The 18,295-nt window shown below is 36.5% G+C and overlaps 1 protein-coding gene and 1 pseudogene across 4 annotated transcripts in view; one reads left to right on the top strand and one right to left on the bottom strand.

Annotated features, from left to right (window-relative positions):
* Positions 1-17,641, top strand: part of TRAPPC8 (trafficking protein particle complex subunit 8) — an 83,526-nt gene extending 65,885 nt beyond the window's left edge. For all 4 annotated transcript variants that reach the window (XM_045849653.1, XM_045849652.1, XM_045849655.1 and 1 more), the window contains 4 exons: positions 6,357-6,458; positions 10,296-10,441; positions 12,735-12,824; positions 13,783-17,641. In XM_045849653.1, the coding sequence (XP_045705609.1) occupies positions 6,357-6,458; positions 10,296-10,441; positions 12,735-12,824; positions 13,783-14,017 (573 nt within the window). In that variant the 3' untranslated portion in view covers positions 14,018-17,641. The remainder of the gene's footprint in view (positions 1-6,356; positions 6,459-10,295; positions 10,442-12,734; positions 12,825-13,782) is intronic.
* LOC123826303 lies at positions 5,807-6,272 on the bottom strand (annotated as a pseudogene).
* Positions 17,642-18,295: the final 654 nt, after the last annotated feature.

The following is an 18,295-nucleotide window of genomic DNA, read 5'->3' as shown; positions in this document are numbered from 1 at the left end:
TGTTGGCTTGTATTAAGGTTTTCCAGATTATTCGAAAATTTTATTTTCTTTTGAAAATCATATCCAAATAAAACTCATACATGACAGATCAGAATAAAATTGTTTAGGCATTAGTCTTCCTTAAAGTTACCTGAACTATAAATACAGAGCAGACTTGCTTTTTACAGCATAACCTTTTGTATCTTATATATATAGTATATGTATGTTTTATTTTCTATTGAATTTATTGAAGTGACATTGGCTAATAAAATTATATAGGTTTCAGGTGTACAATTCTATAATACATCATCTCTGTATTGTGTGTTCTCCACCCCAAATCAAATCTCCTTCTGCCACCATTTATCCCCACTCTTCTACCTTCTATCCGCCTTCTTCTACCTCTGCCCACCGCCCTTTCCTTTTCACTCAGCCCCCAAGTCCCCCTCCCCTCTAATAGTCTGTCAGCCTGTTTTCTCTATCTGTAAGCCTGTTCCTATTTTCTTTGTTTATTAGATTGCACATGTAAGTGAAATCATATGCTATTTGTGTTTCTCTGACTGGCTTATTTCACTTAGCATAATACTCTCCAGGTACATCCATGGTGTTGCAAAAAGTAAGATTTCCTTCTTTTTTACAGCCTAGTCGTATTTCATTGTTTGAATAAATGTACCACAGCTTTTTTTCCATTCACCTATGAATGGGGACTTGAGCTACTTCCAAATCTTGGCTATTGCAAATAATGCTACAATGAACATAGGGGTACATATATTCTTTCAAGTCAGTGGTTGGGGTTACTTCAGATATATTCCCAGAAGTGTAATTGCTGGGTGATAAGGCAGTTCCATTTTTAATTTTTTGAGGTAACTCCATACTGTTTTCCGCAGTGGCTGTGCCAGTCTGCATTCCCACCAACAGTGCACTAGGTTTCCCTTTTCTCCATGTCCTTACCAGCACTTGTTGTTTGTTGATTTATTGATGATAGCCGTTCTGTCAGGTATGAGGTGATACCTCATGGGGGTTTTAGTTTGAATTTCTCTGATTACAGTAACGTTAAGCACCTTTTCATATGTCTTTTGGCCATCTGTGTCCTCTTTGGAGAAGTGCCTATTCAGGTCCTTTGCCCATTTTTTGAGTTGAATTGTTTAGGGGTGTGTGTGGTTTTTGGTTTTGTGTGTGTGTGTGTGTTGTATAAGTTCTTTATCGATTTTGGATATTAACCCTTATCAGATGTATAATTGGTGAATATGTTCTTCCATTCATTGGGTTGTTTTTTCCATTTGGTTGATGGTTTCTTTTGCTTTGCAAAAACTTTTTGGTTTGACATAGTCCCATTTGTGTATTTTTTTCTTTTCTTTCCCTTGCCTGAGAATATATACCAGAAAAGTATTGCTACGAGAAATGTGTACGAGTTCACTGCTTATGCTTTCTTCTGGGATGTTTATGGTTTTGAGTTTTACATTTAAGTCTTTAATAGATTTTGAATTTATTCTTGTGTATGGTGTAAGAAGGTAATCTGGTTTATTATTATTTTTGCACACATTAGTCCAATTTTCCAAACACCATTTATTGAATAGACTGTCTTTATCCCATTGTATTTTATTGCCTCCTTGTCAAATATTAATTAACCATAAAGGTGTGGGTTTATTTCTGGGCTCTCTGTCCTGTTCCATTGATCTATATGTTTGTTTTTATGCCAGTGCCATGCTATTTTAATTACTATGGCCTTGTAGTATAGCTTGGGACTCTGCCATTCCTGAACTTTTGTGACTTTTTGTTTTACTAGGATAGGGAATTTCCTGTCATTATTTTTTCAAATAGTTTCTTGATCCCTTGCTTTCTCTCTCCTTCTGATACCCCTATGATGCAGATGTTGTTATGCTAAATTGTTGTCCTAAAGGTTCCTTATACTATCCTCTTTTTAACTTTTTTGGGGGTAGGGGGTGGGTTCTCTGTTTGATTATTTTTGGCTACCTTGTCTTCCAAAGTACTGGTGGATCCTCTATTTCATCCAGCCTACTGTTTATTCATTCTAGTATATTTATTTCAGATACAGTCATACTTGAGTACTCGATGGCTTCAGAACTATCAAACCCTGCACTTGTCACATTTTGATGATTCAAAAATGTTTCAGCAGTTGGTGCTTGCTTGGGACTTGTCATACTTGCTAGAACTTGTATGAATCATGACATTCCCTGCAAGAGAAAATGCTTCATCGCTCACTCCATTCGCTACTCATTGATTTCAGCACTCGTCACGAGTTCTAGAATGAATTAACGATGAGTACCGAAGTACCACTGTATTGTATTCTTTATTTCTGACTGGTTCTTTTTTATAGTTTCTATGTCCTTTTTGTGCTAGCTATCTCTTTGTCAAAGTTCTAAGTTCCTTGAGCATCTTTATAACCATTGGTTTGACATTTATATCTGGTAAGTTGCTTGCTTCCATTTATTTACTTCTTTTTCTAGATATTCTGTTTTCTCATTTGGGGCATTTTTCTTTGTCTCCCCATTTTGACTGCCCCTTTGTGTTTGTTTCTGTGTATTAAGTGAGTCTGCTGTGACTCCCAGTTTTGGAAGCATGGCCTTATGTAGTAGGTACCCTGTAGAACCCAGTGGTACAGTCTTCTTAATCACTTGATCTTGGTGCTCCTGGAATGGACCTTGTGTTCCTGCCCTAGAGCCACATAACCCAGTCTACTTAAGATTATATCAGGAGACTGATCTCAGCAGGATGGTGCCACTGCAAATTGTGGGGTGGCACTCATGGATTTCCCAGTAGTGGGAGGCGCCAGTCAGGCTTGGGGGAAGGTGGAAGGAGTTGTCCCCACCCCAGAGCCACACAACTCAGTATGTCTGAGATTCTGCCCTGTCCTTGGCAGGATGGGGTCACCAGCAGAGAGGGTTGGGCCATCTGGAGCCTTGGGGGTAGGGTTAACAGATCTTTGTTAGGAGGATATGCACTAGTCAGGTTCATGGGGAAGTGGGTGGAATGACCCTTGCTCCAAAGCCACCTCTCTTAGCTGTTGACAGCCCCTGAGTGTGCCCAGATTTATATACCCCAACACAGACAACTGAATCCTTAGCAGGGTATGAGTCCTGCAGGATGTGACAAGGAGTCCAAAGGGTGGGAGCTGCTGCGTTCCCCCAGAGTGATGCCGTAAGGATGGGAGTGCTCCACCTAAGGAAGATGGCCTCTGTGGTGCAGAGAGTGACTCAGCACAGGGGTCCTGGCGGCTGTCCCATCAGCTCTCTCCCTAGAGCTGCAAACCCCAGCCTTTCCTCACACAACTTCATTCCCTTACACCTTCCCTCCCCCAGAACCTAGATGTGTGGCTGCAGATGAGATTTTGTGTGTAGGCCCTATAGGAGGGTACTTTTGCTAGCAGACTCATGTCTCCCTGGCAGACAGAATCCCCACTGATTTTCATCCAGATGTTATGTGGGCACCCCTTCCCAACTCTGTTTCTCTGAGCTGGGTAACCCAGCATGGGGTCTTAACCCCACCTCCTCAGGGGGAACCTTTGCAGCTGAGATACCCCTCTGAAATCTCTGCCGCAGCCCACGGGAGCAGGGCCAGCCCTTTTTGCATCTCCACCATTCCTATCAGTCTTGATGTGGCTCTTACAATCCTTAATTGTAAGACTTCTGTTCAACTAGTCTTCAGTTAATTATTCAGGTTGATTGTTCTGTATTTTAGTTGTAATTACAGTTTAGTTTTGGGAGGAGGTGAGTAAAATATCCACCTAATCCGCTGCCATTTTGGATCACAATTTGGCATACATATGCATATGTAATGGTTCTACAGTGAAATGAAGGATCCTGACCAGTGAGTGGTATTCACCTGAACTGTGTGAGGTTTGATTTTGTGTTGTTTGACAAAAGGTTTGATTTTGTGGTGTTTGATAAAAGAGCTCACATAAAGGTATGACCATAGTAGATGATCAGTACAGGTATTTTAAACGGATTTAGATGTTCTAGAGTGTTCTTTTTACTAAATCACACATGTCTAGTAAACATTTTTGAAACTAAGCAGGCATGAGTGTTTCTTTTCATGTTTCAATCTACTTTTAAGTATATCGATACTTTTGGGGATTATAGAAGGTGTTAATATTAACAGTATTAGGTACACATTATTAGCTTGAAATCAAATGTTCTTGAAGTTTAGAATAAAAAGAATCCTATTTTCAGTCTCAGCAGTATTACCCCTAATGTAAACCAACTGCACACCATTAAATGAACATACAATAGACCCTTGGCTTTGGTGGCTGTCATTCCACAGATTTCTACCATGTAACAGTTTATGATATTTCTGGGACAGCATTTTGAGTAATGTATGCTTTGTAGTCTGTACTCACTGTTAAGTCCATGGTAACCTTGGTTGGGGAGAAAAGTGTTACCTTTTTAAAAAATGGCCGTGAATAAAACCTGCTACTAGTATTGCTGATCACATGAAGAAGAAACCTATGGAAGATTGTGATGCTCCTTGGCTATAGAAAATGGAAGTTGACATAGATTAAAGAATGAGATACAGTTTGGTCGTGGCTGGTACCTGATATGTTTATTACTTACTCATAGGAAAAAAGTGGTAGGTTTTCTTTAATGAGGGCACTAGATTATGCAAAAATGACTATTGAATTAAAAAAACTTGAAGATTCATGTAAGTTGTGGAATGGGATACACAGGAAACATAAGACTCTTGAATAAAACGTGATCCAGGAGAATACTTCAGAGCTTGGGCAACTTTTTGTGGAAAAAAATGGAAAATGGGTATATTACAACTCCTAACCAATCTTAACTAAAAATAAAGGTTTGTTTTAAAAAGTTAAGCCTTTGTGCAGGGAGGAGAATGCATTTCAGAATTAGGCCATGTCTGTGGGTCATTTTTACTCAGTCCCATTAGACTACTGGAAAAGAAGTATGACATGTTTGAAGACCTCGTCTATCAGCTATCATCCTCTCTTGACTTGATTAAAGGTCACCCCATCAGGTGATTAACTCCTGCATTTCTGGGTCATGCATGGAAAGATTCTGAGCAGATCCTGGGATGTCCTGTGCCTTTTTGCAGTACTACTCCAAGTACAGAAATTGAAAATAAACATTTAGAAACTTTTGTAGCATTTTGGCAGAGTGATTTTTCTGTTGAATCTAATAGTAAAAAAGTTGCATTTGTCAAAAAAAATTAAGCCTTTGTGTTTGCATAATGTGATAATAATAATGTATTAGCCACTTACAGATTATATTTTTTCTGGGACAGAAACAATTCAAGTGGGAGAAGAGTTAATATGCTGGAACAAGTATTTTGATACAGATGAAATCAGTGTACTACTTAGGGGAAAAAGCCTCTTTTAAAAGCATATGCACTTACATTTAAGATCTCTAAGGGTGTGACATTTCCATTTATATTTTTACGTTTGTACTCACTGATTTTACTCTACTACGTGATTAAACCCTGGGGTGTTTCAAAAGCAAGAATATATGAAGCTTTTTGCCTTTGTGTTGGCATTCCAGTAAAGAAAAAAGCTTGTTGTTAATGACATTGTTGGTTTTTTTTGTTTGTTTGTTTTTTGACTAGTTTCTTAAGAGCTCTAGAGAAAATTGGAAAAGAATTCAAGATGTATCTCTGAAATACCCAAGCCAGCACTTATATTGATGCAAAACAGATTTTGACACATACTTTATAGATTCAGTGAATAAATAAAAGTAGTAATGCTGACACAACCATGAGTGTTGGTAATTGATAGATATTAGCCATAATATTTCTACCTTCTCTCAAATACTGCATTGGTTACTTTTCTTTTCTTTCTTTTAGAAACAAAAGCCAAGTTTATTTGTTCATTTCTTGCATTTGAAGTACTCCTTGATGACATCCTTGGCTTGAGACTCTTTGCCGTAGTCCTTAACCACCACATAACTGCAGCCAACCACATTAAGGGGCTTTGCCTCTCTGTCAGTTTTACATTGGCCAATCCATTCTCCTAGTTTCTTATTGTCATCATCTGTAGTTGGATTGATTTGGTGTTCAGCACGAAGGGCTTCTGCCAACATGACATATATAGCTCATCACAGTTGGATGCAAGCACACAAAGATGGGCATGACACTTGCCTATGGCTCTGGCAGCTTCATGAGTTCTCATGCTGAGTCATTGTGGATGAGGGTGGTCTTTAGCACCTCTTATAAAGCAGTATTAATGTCCATTACACCTCTAGCAGCGATGCCTCCTTGGTCATGGCAGTGGGTTACTGGTGGAACCAAATGTTGAATGCACCCAACCTTCAGCCTCTACCTTCATGCATCTCCACAGTGGCCGGGAAAGAGCTTGTTGGTTGCTTCTGAGGTTACTGCTAAGCAGGGTAACATTTTTGTGCTTTGTATCTTAGGCTTACGTAGTGGAAGACAGTAAGCAGCTTATTTTGGAAGGTCAGCATCATGTTATTCTTCACACTGTAGGAAAAGAAGCCTTTTCATATCCTCAGAAACAGGTAATAACAGTTTGCTTTGGGGCTTTCTTGTAAACTTATGGAGGGTTTTGTTTGGCTGGTTTTATATTTTTGGTGAGGACTGGTTTGCACAAACTTTTATATTGGGATTTAAGTTGGGTTTGGTGACATAAGACTGATGCAAGTAATGAATGAACATAAATTGCTTTTAAAATTTGTTAGCACTTACAAGAGATGCAGTTGTTATGATCTTGCGGTTTCCTAAAATATACTCTTATTAAATCTAGAATTCATATTATATGAAGAATTGGTTAGTTTGAGAGGGCAGCGTTCTCTATATTTTCTTATTTGTTGTAGCAGACCCAGACCATTGCAGAACTCCAGGGGGCACACCATACAGTGTGAGGGACGGCCTCTGGAGTTGTGCAGCAGCTGGCGATGGTGTCTAACATGTTTTCTTTTTTCCTGACATACTGTTTACTCTTTCCAAAAAGTTCTCATAGTACTGCGAACAAAATTTAAGTACATTTAGTCCAGTAATTCAAATAGTTACTTTATGTTGTATTTATAAATAATAGATATTTATTTTCAAGCTCTTCTCCCCTTTATTTTTGACTACTTTTATTTTGAAATAACACAGAAAAACTGCAAGAATAGTAGAAAGGACTCTATACCTTTCACTCAGGTTCTCAAATAGTTAGTGTTTTCCCTTATTCGCTTTATCATTCTTTCTCTATATACATACATATTAATTTATTTTCTTGATCATATTCAAGTAATTACTTCCAAGAAGAATACAGACATCCTGTCCCTTAAGTATTCCTAAGAACAAAGATAATCTCTTACACATAAGCACAAAGACCATGATTGAAATCAGAAAGTTTAACATTGATGCAATACTCTTAATGTATAGTCCATACTCAAGTGTCACCAAGGTTCTCAATAATATTTTTATAGCTATTTGTTTTTTCCTATCCAGCATCCAGTTCAGGATCACACACTGTACTTAGTTGTCATGTCTCTTCAGTCTCCTTTAATCTGGAATAATTTCTTGAGTCTTTGACAGTTATGTCTTTCACGTTTTTTTAAGACCGTGGGCCGGTTATTTTAATGTATAATAATATCCCTGTATTTTTCTTGTGCTTCATCATGATTAAGATTATGGATTTTTATGGTAAAAATACTGCATAAGTGATGTTATCACTTTGTCAGTGTATTATATCATAAAGCACATGATAATAATTTATCCCGTTATCAGTGATGGTTCAGTTGATTAAAATATTGTTTGCCGTGTTTCTCCACAGTAAAGTTATTGTTTTTCCTTTTGTAATAATAAAGAATTTGTGGAGAGATAACCTGAGACTACGTAAATATCTGATTTGTCCTCAAGCTTACTTAGGTCCACTAGTTTTAGCTTCCACTGGTGATTCTATAATTTGAATCAGTTTTTATTTTGATAGTTAGCAATGGTAATTTTCCATTAGGTTTAATGAATATATCATATTTAGCCCCATATCTATTTCTCATTTTAAGAAAATAATTTTTTCCCTTTGATTGATATAGAAATCCTGAGTTTTAGTTGTAAATGCCATAAACTTTTGATAATTTGGAACATCTCAAACAGTGGCAAGATTGGCACTTAGAATATGAAACAAAGTGATTGCTATAAAATCTAACCTTGTTATATTCCCATTTTATATACTATGTATGTAACTTCTTGAATTTCTTTGTATTTTATCTTTGAAGTTTTTTATAGTTTCTTTATGTAACTAAGCTTGGGCGATACGGTGGTTTTATTATATTGTGAGTAATAGATTTGAAGTCTAAAGAATTTCAGATTGATGACCTTATGCAAATTGCTTGCATAACTTGATGAACTTTAGCTTACCTACTCGCTTATAAAACAAAGATAATAGTACTTTACAGCTTCCTTTCTTGGGACTGAACTTTCATAAAGTCAAATGAAATCCTTATGAAACTACTGGTACAAATCCAATCCATTCTGTAGCATGGATTGTGAATATACTCCTCGCTACTCTTAAGCTGCTTCACCTGGGAGAGAGAGAAACTGAGAATATCCTGTCAGTGAATTAGCTTCCAGTTTTTAGTCTCCTTTTGTAGCATTGTTTACATGTTTTTCTCCTGATAGGTGTTATATGGGAATTTATTCAGTATAATTTTTAAAGTCTCAAACAATATATTATTTTCTTTGATTACTATAATACATTACACAATAATATATGTTTTGAACTTTTTGATAAAGTATAACATAAATAGACAAAGTAAATAGCTCATTGAATTTTATAAATTGAAGAGCACTCCAATATATTTAGGACCCAGTTTAAGAAATAAAATATAACCAGTTCCCTTGAAGTATACTCCTCTCTTCCAGTCATAGACCTCTAGTCACTTTTTTTCTGACTTATATGGAAAAAGCATATTTAGTTCTTGATTTTGCAACTGTATAGATCAGGGATCAGCAAGCTTTTTCGGGGGGGCGGGGGGAGCCAGATAATAAAGGTTTTCATCATAATTACTCATCTGTGTTGTTGGGGCCCAAAAGCAACAAAAGCAAACAGATAGGCTGTTGCTATGTTTCAATGAAAAGTTCTTTGCAAAAACAAGAGGCAAGCTGGATTTGACTAATGGGCTGTAGTTTGCCAATCCCTGGTATAGATCAGAATCCATATTGACTAGCAGGAAATTAAAAATCAAAATTTTCCTGGAAGGTGAATGAAAATGGAGAAAAAGTAACCAAGGGAAAAAAGTAGTAGAAATGGGATGTTATTCTGTATTTTCATTTAAATGATAATGATATTTATTGAAACGTATACAGTGTGCCTGACACCATCAGCGTTAATACTTTGACATGCATATTAACCCTTTAGTTAATAGTTGAAGCACTATAACATATAAAACACAGTAATATATTTTCGAAATAAAATTTTAAGGCAATTGTATTTCAACTATTTTTTAAAGATTTAATTAATTAATTTATTTTTATAGAGAGGGGAAGAGAAGGAGAAAGAGGAATAGAAACATCAATGTGTAGTTGCCTCTTATGCGCTCCCTATTGGGGACCTGGCCCACAACCCAGGCATGTGCCCTGACTGGGAATTGAACCGGCAACCCTTAGGTTTACGGGCTGGCACTCAAACTACTTAGCCACACCAGCCAGTGCTATTTCCAGTATTAAAAAAGATGCAATACAATTGAATAACTATAGACTGAGTACTAAGCAGTTTTACCACATGAGAACCACAACATTTGATATTATTAAGAACCCCTTTTCACATATGAGGAAATTATCTTAACATATTAAATAACTTACATAAGATTGTAGAGCTAATAATGTGAACTTGATGGAATTCTTGCTTAACTCCTCTAGCACATGATAAATAGGGAATGAATGAATGATTTCACATCATAGTTTCTATTTATTTGTTTATTTTAATTTTTACCCAACAGTATATGTTAATTGATTTTAGAGAGGGCGGGAGGGAGAGAGACAGAGAGAGAGAAAAACATCAGCGTGAGAGAGAAAGAAACATTGATTGGTTGCCTCCCGTATGCACCCTGGCTGGGGATTAAACCTGGAACCTAGATAAGTGCCCTGACTAGAAATTGAACCTGCAGCCATTTTGGTGCATAGGATGATGTTCCAAAGAACTGAGCCACCAGGCCAGGGCCAGATCTTAGTTTCTTTATCCTAGATTATATTGTAAATGATTCCAACCGTTTGTTTAAATAATAGCAAAAATAGTATTTTTCATGCTTTATTTTATTGATTCTTAACTTTTTTTGTTTGTATACATTATTCTTTATTATAACAAGGTAGTGTTTTTAATTGTCTTATGTTTTTTTCTATTCTTTTCTCAGGAGCCACCAGAAATGGAACTGTTAAAATTTTTCAGGCCAGAAAACACTACAGTCTCTCCGAGACCATCCGTAGAGCAACTTTCTAATCTCATTAAAACAAGTCTTCACTATCCAGAATCATTTAATCATCCATTTCATCAAAAAAGGTTTGACGGTTTTGTTAAAAATTATTATACCACACACACACACACACATTTATTTATTTTGACAATGGCATTAACACAAATATTGAAGAAGACGTTTAGAATAATATCAAGTGTATAGATATTGATCTTAAGTAATTTACCCTTTACTACAATTACTATATGTTGCTGCTGTGATTAAAGATAGTGCCTCAGCCACCTCAGTTGCCAAATGCTTCCTTTTGTTGAGCAGGTTTATCATGAAGTGAAAAACAAGGAAAAAGTATTCTATCATTTTTGTGACCGGGTGATAACAAAGATACGAGTCATACTGGGTTTAGCTGCCATAGACTTTCAAAATAAAATCAGACAAGGTATATAGAGGTTTGGAATGTGGTAAGCATTATTCTCAGCACTTAACATATTTGATCTTAGCTAACTAATCACCACAACCTAAAAAGTAGGTACAGCTATTATTCCCAGTTTACAGTTGAGAAAACTGAGGTACAGAGCTGAGCTGGTATTTGACCATTAGCAGCCTAACTCTAGACCGCATGCTTTTAATAACGCCAAATTTTAGTGGTGAGGGAATAGTTGTCAGCAGTTTGATCCTAGGCACTGTTGGTGGCTCATCAGATCTTAGAAAGACTTGTATAAAGCAGTGGTTTTCCACATGTGGTCCCAACCCAACATCATCGTTATCGTATGGGAACTTGTTAGAAATGCAGATCTTGGGCCACACTCCAGACCCCTGAATCAGAAACTGGGAGTGGGGCCCAGCAATGTTTTTTAACAAGCCCCCCAGGTGATTCTGGTGTATGCCCAAGTGCGAGAAACACCAACCAGGTATGAGAACTACCTGGTGCAAAGAATGAATGGTGTCGGGGGACTGATTCAGAGTCTGTCACAGTAAATGAAGAGACGTGGTTACTTGTATTTGTAAGGAAAATGAAGATGGAGTGAAGTAACCAGGTTCTGGAGATATGTGGGAGAAAACATGGACAGGAATTGATGAAAAATAATAGAAAATAAGGAATGGGGATGGGGGCTGTCGAGGCAGTAGCCCCCATTCCAACTGCAAAAGCACTGAGTGTCATGCCTAAGACTTGCTGGGGTGGGCGGGCGTGCTATTCACTGACACTGAATGGAGGAAGTAGAGGGACAAAGATGATGAGTGTGGTTTGGAGCTAGGGAACATCTAGATGTTTACATTTTTTCTTTTACTAGAAGCATTTAGGTAAGACATGGAGAATTTGATACTTAAGGATCAAATGGGAATAAAAGCAAAAGTTCCTGAGGTTTTGCTTTGGGTTTCAAATTATACAATTTTTTAATGAGGTGCTTTCAGACTGGAAATGTACTCAGCAGTCTTGCTGCCTTCTTCTCCTGTGAGAAGTTCCTGGGGGAGGTAAGAGCATGGCACCAGAGCATCCTAAGGATATGTTTTGCTTAGGGCAAGTTGTTATTTACAGTTTTGAAAGCATAAAACATTGGAACAGAATTTTAGTTATTTCTGTGAGTGCTTATAAGGTTACTATTTTTTCTTTTTTTGCTTTCTCTTTGTTCTTTGTGTTTATAGGGTAAACTATAAATAATAGTATATAACGCAGCTTCATTTATTCACAGGTTATGTTCATTTATTATGTTCTTGATTTGAAATCTATACCAGTTTGTTCATACAACCTCTTCTGTTACTGCCTGTTTTTTCTCCTCTGCTTTGCTAATTTATTATTTATAAAGTGATACCAGAAACTACGTTACCTGTGCAGATATGTCTACTTGAAAGGGCGCTTCGTATAACTTACATAGAAGTAATTCTCATATTCTCCAAAACGTAATGGCTTTTATGCAAATTTGATAGAAAGCAAATGTCATTCTGGGCCAAGTTCTCAAAGTAATTTTGAAGAAACAGGAGAGAAGAGGGTTAGTTGTTGGCATTTTTGTGATTTTTTTCTCCATTGATCTTTTGTAGTTGAGATTATTTACTTCTCTTTTACATTTTGAGAAATAACCACCAGGAAATATTTTAGATTTTTAAGATTAGCAATAATAAATTGAAATAAAGTGGTTGTGTGGATGTGTATTTTCTGATATTTATTCAATGTATTAATATGCTTTACTTCTTATTTATACAATTTGTCTTAAGTGATTGATTTTGGGACTCAATTTTTTTCCTTTCTTGAATCTAATTGTTTCAAGGAGCTTATGCTCTAGTAGGTATGTTTAAGTGTTATTTTCTTGAAAGTTGCTGTATGGGGTTTTTTTAGAAACACAGCTAATTTGTTTGTTTGTTTGTTTGTTTGTTTTTCTTCCCTAGCCTTTGTTTAGTACCAGTCACCCTTTTACTTTCCAATTGTTCTAAGGCTGATGTCGATGTCATAGTTGATCTTCGGCATAAAACCACAAGGTAAAGATTATTTAGTGCAAGATTATTTGTAGTTTAAGATTGATTTGAACAATTTAATATTTTGAAATTAGGCAGATAATTACTAATGTAGATGAAGTTTATTCAGGCTTCCCTGGATTTGTTGTTGTCGTTTGGTGTTACAGATGTGTTAGAGGAAAGTCGTGGAGTGGCATTACCGTAGTGACAAAATGGAAGGCATTTCCAAAAGCAGCAAATTAGTTTGGCTGGAGCTAAATGTTTTTGTAAAAGTTTGTTTGTGAGAAAGAACTCTAAAATTGAAAACCAGCAAGTTTGTGAGAAAATGCTTATTATTTTTTGTTTTTTCCCCTATTATAAATAAATAATCTTTAAAAATGCAGGCACATACTTCTATATCCAGTAATCCAAGAGCTAGATGGTTTTTGGAATTCAGAGTTTTCGGATATTTACAAAAATAATGTGAAACGTATACTGATTATTATGTAACATCCCAAACAGGATCTGAAGCAGCTCTCTGAAGTCCAAATGCATTCTGTGTGTGACTATGTGTATTATAAATGAAGTAACTATTGCTTTATTGTAGATACTGGGTTCTTTCCAGTTTTCAGTATTAGAAACAGTTTTAGTATTATAAGCATTTTTGTATACACATATTTTTTATGTATGGATAACCAAGTGGTAGTTAAAAGCTCAGGTTTGAAATGAGGTTCCATCATTTACTAACTGTTGTTTTGAGTGTTAAATAAGATAATTTACTCTTCATCTCTTACCTACAACATAGTAATTATTAATAAATGTTAGCTGTTATAGCAATAATAATAATAACAGCATTGCCATTATTATTATTATTAATAAGCAATTGGCTTCATAAAATTTCTAAAAATAAAATTTCTAGATGAAAGGGATGTATTACTGGGACTTTGGGGGGAAAATTATAAAGAAAAAGCCCCTCCAACTTACCCTTTTCTTCCTTTTTTAGTCCAGAATCATTGGAAATCCATGGATCATTTACATGGCTTGGACAAACACAATATAAACTTCAGCTTAAAGGCGAGGAGATTCACAGTTTGCAGCTGAAAGCATGCTTTGTCCATACAGGTGTTTATAACCTTGGAACTTTTAGGGTATTTGCCAAGTTATCGGACCAAGTTACAGTGTTTGAAACAAGTCAGCAGAACTCCATGCCTGCACTGATCATCATTAATAATGTGTGACAACTTGTAAAGTTGTACTGAAAGCCACAGGAATTGTTTTATTTTACTGACTGGGTTTTACAGTGGTATTTGAAATACCTGACTTGTTCTGGAGGTTGGTATCAGATCACTGCAGAATACTTGACAGTTTGTTGATGATGCAAAGCGCATTGGACTGAGAATACTGATATTCTTTTCTTGTATTTCTTGAAACCTGGTAATAATTTACATGCTCATAATACAGAATTCAACGTACCCATGCACCTTATTAAGCCCCGTCTTAAAAACCAGCGTCTGAGTCTGCTGTTACAACTGTCAATGGGTACAAACATTAGGAGGCAATTTTGCAGAAGGAAAAGAAGGCCTTGTTGGCAAAACTCCGGTTAAGCCATTAGTCAAGTTCCAGCTTTACTGTGAAGTTTAATAGAGTATTAAATACAAATTTTCCTATCTTGCTTCACACAGTTCTCTAAAATCAGTTTTGAACTTTGGTTATAGAATCATCGTACATCAGTATCTGGTGGTTCTTATGGCTTATACATGACTTTGTAAAAGAAATTTTTCTGATGCTTTGAATATAGTTTTGAAAGGAGTTTGACTTTTTCTTCACTTCAGTGTGCACTATTCACAATATGAGATTTTTGTCATTTAAATTATCATATTCTTTATTATGTAACTTTAACAATTGAGTTGATCTGTTTAAAATATAAATCTCAAGTTAATTAAAAATAAGCTTTTCAAAAGTGTATTATATTTATAACAAATGTACTGTAAATAGAATAAAGACATGCTATTCACTGTATAGAATTATTAGATGCTTTTTTTTTTTCATTCTGATGACCTAGTATATTTTTTATTTAAAAAGAATGCCAGTCATATTTTTATGGCAGGTACCCAAACAATTTCCTGAGAATGCGTTATTTTTGGTTCTAAAAGTGAAGTAGTTGTTCCTACAGTCCTTGTGGTCTTGTGATACATGAGCAAATTAATATTGTCTTTAAATGTGTCATGTCTGGTGCCCAGTAACAAGTTTGGAGATCCTTATACCCTGGGAGAAAGGAAGATCAATGTTTATTATACCTACTAAAAATTACCACATTGAAGACTCTGGGGCTGGTTATGGAACCGGTAATTTAGCATTCCTGCTGAAGAAGAGTAAAAAATTTGAACAAAATAGAAGAAAAAATCTCACTAAAAACAAAGTGTTACCAATATAGTCAATTACTAGAGGACTGAAATTCAGAAGAAAGTTGAGAGAGATGAGACCATCATTTGGGACTACCTTGCCTTGGAGTGTTTGACCACTTAAGAAGCAGCATCTGAGTGGCAGAACCTTATATTTGACAGACTTTGAAGCAGTAAGTATAGGTCAGGAGAAATAATCTAATCTGAAGCAAGGAGTGGAAAAGGATGGAAAGTAGGTGAAAAAAAGGTCAGAGACATACTGGATTCAGTGAGAAAGCCTTACCTGTTTGTTAGGAGCCCTTGAAAGAGGAGAGATAATAGGGCAAAGGCAGTTTTTGAAGAGAATCTGAGAATTTTCCAAGATGGACATCAAATTAGACATTCAGGTAGTTAAGTAAATTCCAAACAACAAAGAGAAACCAGTGTATCCAGATGCATCATAGTGAAATTGCTGGAAATTAAAGACCTGAGAAAAGACTATTGTCTTGCCCTGGCTGGTGTGGCTCAGTGGATTGAGCACCAGCTTGACAACCAAAGGGTTGCTGGTTCCCAGTCAGGGCACATGCCTGGGTTGCAGGCCAGGTCCCCAGCAGGGGGTGTGCAAGAGTCAACCACACATTGATGTTTCTCTCCCTCTTTCTCCCTTCACCTCTCAAAAGTAAATAGTGAATATATTTTTTTAAAAAAAAGAAAAAATAGTCTTGAATACAGAAGACAAAACTTCACCAAAATATTGGAAGCCAGAAGATAGTGGGGCAACTTCAAAGGGTTGAAAGAAACAACGTTAAGCCAGAATACCAAACTGAGCAATAACACTTTTCAAGAATGGAAGTGAAACTAAGACATTTTCAGATAAAACCTGGGAGTTGACTACTTTTAGGTTGCCTTAAGACAGTGGTGGCTGTGTAAATGGGAATTTTTCCATTCATTCCCCAAATAACTATGCAAATCAATGGGAAGAACAAGTGAAACCACACTAAACTTCATGCTTTTAGTGTAACTAGACAGAGATTACTAATCTCAAGTTATCTGTAAATGAAAAAGTTAGTACTAAATTCTAACTATCTCAATTCAAGCCTCTAAGCCTTTGTGGTGAATGAAGGAGGGGAACACAGGAATCCAGAAAGGCTGTGGATAGAAGATAGAGGGCTTAAGGGCGAGTCAAAATCACTGTAAACAGAGGAAATTGACCCTAACTGTAAAAGTGTTCAACAAGGGAGCTGGCAGAACAGATCTGATGATAGGCATGACATTTGAGGCTCTTCCATGGGGCCTTGTAGGAATAGGGACCATTAATCACGAAGCTAAGGAAATGCCTTCTAACAGAAATTACCTTATAAATCAGCTACTTAAAAGACAATGTTGAGTATTTTGAGGCTTGTGTAGCCCAAATAACTTTCAACTGAAATTCTTTCATTAGAGAATCATACCCTGAGGTCTGTTTCCAGGAGAATCCAGGAAACTGCAAATACATGTAGGTACCCTAATGGCATACCCCAAACTACAGCATTTTTATAATGTAAGGTTTGCCAGGCAGCTTGTAAGGGCAAGGCTTAAATGGAATGGGAACAGGAACAGAGCCTACAGAGGGGGTGAGGAGTGCTGGTGGGACTAGCAGGAGTGGGGGCTATACAGCCCTAGAGCAGAGCTTCAAGAAACCTTGCAACAAGTAGAGGGCAAAGGGTTTGTTTATAGGCTGAGGAGTAAGCCCAAAGTACACCTGGTACCTTAGAAGTTTCCGTTAGGACACATAGTCCAATGAGGAACAGTTTTGTGTCAAATGGAAGGAATGCATAGAAAAGATAAGGTTGGGTTTCTGTGTCCCTTTGTGTTAGGAAGTTTTAATTAAGGTCTGGAAACAAATTACTGTGCTTCAAAAGCGACATGATTCTTACCAGAGTGTAGAAAGAATGGGCACTGGCGTCTATCATGATTGCTCTTTAAAGTTGAAACTAAAATGTTCTTAAAGTATACTCAATACAATGTTTGATCACAGTGTAAGTAGGTGAAGACAGAAGATTAATCAGAACAGTAAGAAGATGTATGTCTTTAAGCACAATACTATAAAACAGTATTTACGAAAATGTGTTCCACTGGATAAGATGTTAAAGGCGTTAGTAAAAAATGAGTTCCCTGGCTAAATTAATTAAGGAACGATGAAATTAAAGAGGTTTCTTTATTGCTCAAATAAATAGGTTTCATGTGCACTCATGGAGTTTCCCAAGCATATTTGATACAATCCAGTCCTTCCTAGCCAGAGTGTTGACAGAAATGGTGTTATGCTCATAGACTAGAGCTTGGCAAACTTTTGCGAAGTGGCAGATAATACATTAGTCTCTGTTGCAACTACTTGGCTCTTCCATTATAGCACAAAAGCCAACAAACAATATGTAAGTAAATGGGTGTAGCTGTTTTGTAAATAAACACCTGTTCCTGTAAATAAAGTTTAATTTACTGTAACACTGAGTGACATTGTCATCATATCTTGGGAAGCTGAACAAGACCAGAGAGTAAAGGAGGAGAAACTAGAGGGGACAGAGCATAGGGTGAAGGGATGCCTCATTCCTTCCTAAGGCAGGTTTCAGTAAAACCTTGCAAGTGATCCTTGAAACCAACTACACCCACTAGAGGGCGCCAGGAGTACAATATTGCATCCATGCTGTCTTTACAATTTGCCTATAAAATGTTGAAATTAGCATTTTATTATGAGGTATCACTTAGTGGAGTTAGAGTTGGCCTTAAACTTTTTTGTTTTAGCTAAGAAGAATTAGAATCAAGCAAATTAATGATGATAATTTGCCAGCCTAAGGTACTAAAGGTATTAACCCAGGAAATACATCTTAATGAAAACAGTTGCTGATTTTTTTAGTAGTCTTTACCTCATCCAGAGAATCAAGATGGATGGGTTTTCTTGAAATTTTTAATAATTTAAGGCACATTTTTATTGATTAGGAAGTCCTTTGTCGCAATGCGGTCTAAAATGGAGGCTAAAATAGAAAACTGTTAAATCAATGAAACCTCTGATAAAAACGTGGGTAAGATTTCCTATGTCCCCACTGGTCGGTCATGGACAAATCTCTTTTCAGAACAGGATTCTTTTATGGTATTTAGCTG

Source organism: Phyllostomus hastatus, unplaced genomic scaffold (assembly GCF_019186645.2).
Source record: "Phyllostomus hastatus isolate PE091 unplaced genomic scaffold, TTU_PhHast_1.1 phas_contig_80, whole genome shotgun sequence".
In the NCBI taxonomy this organism is placed as follows: domain Eukaryota; kingdom Metazoa; phylum Chordata; class Mammalia; order Chiroptera; family Phyllostomidae; genus Phyllostomus; species Phyllostomus hastatus.
Note: the sequence above shows the minus strand (reverse complement) of the source record. Positions and strands in the feature narration are given on the sequence as shown.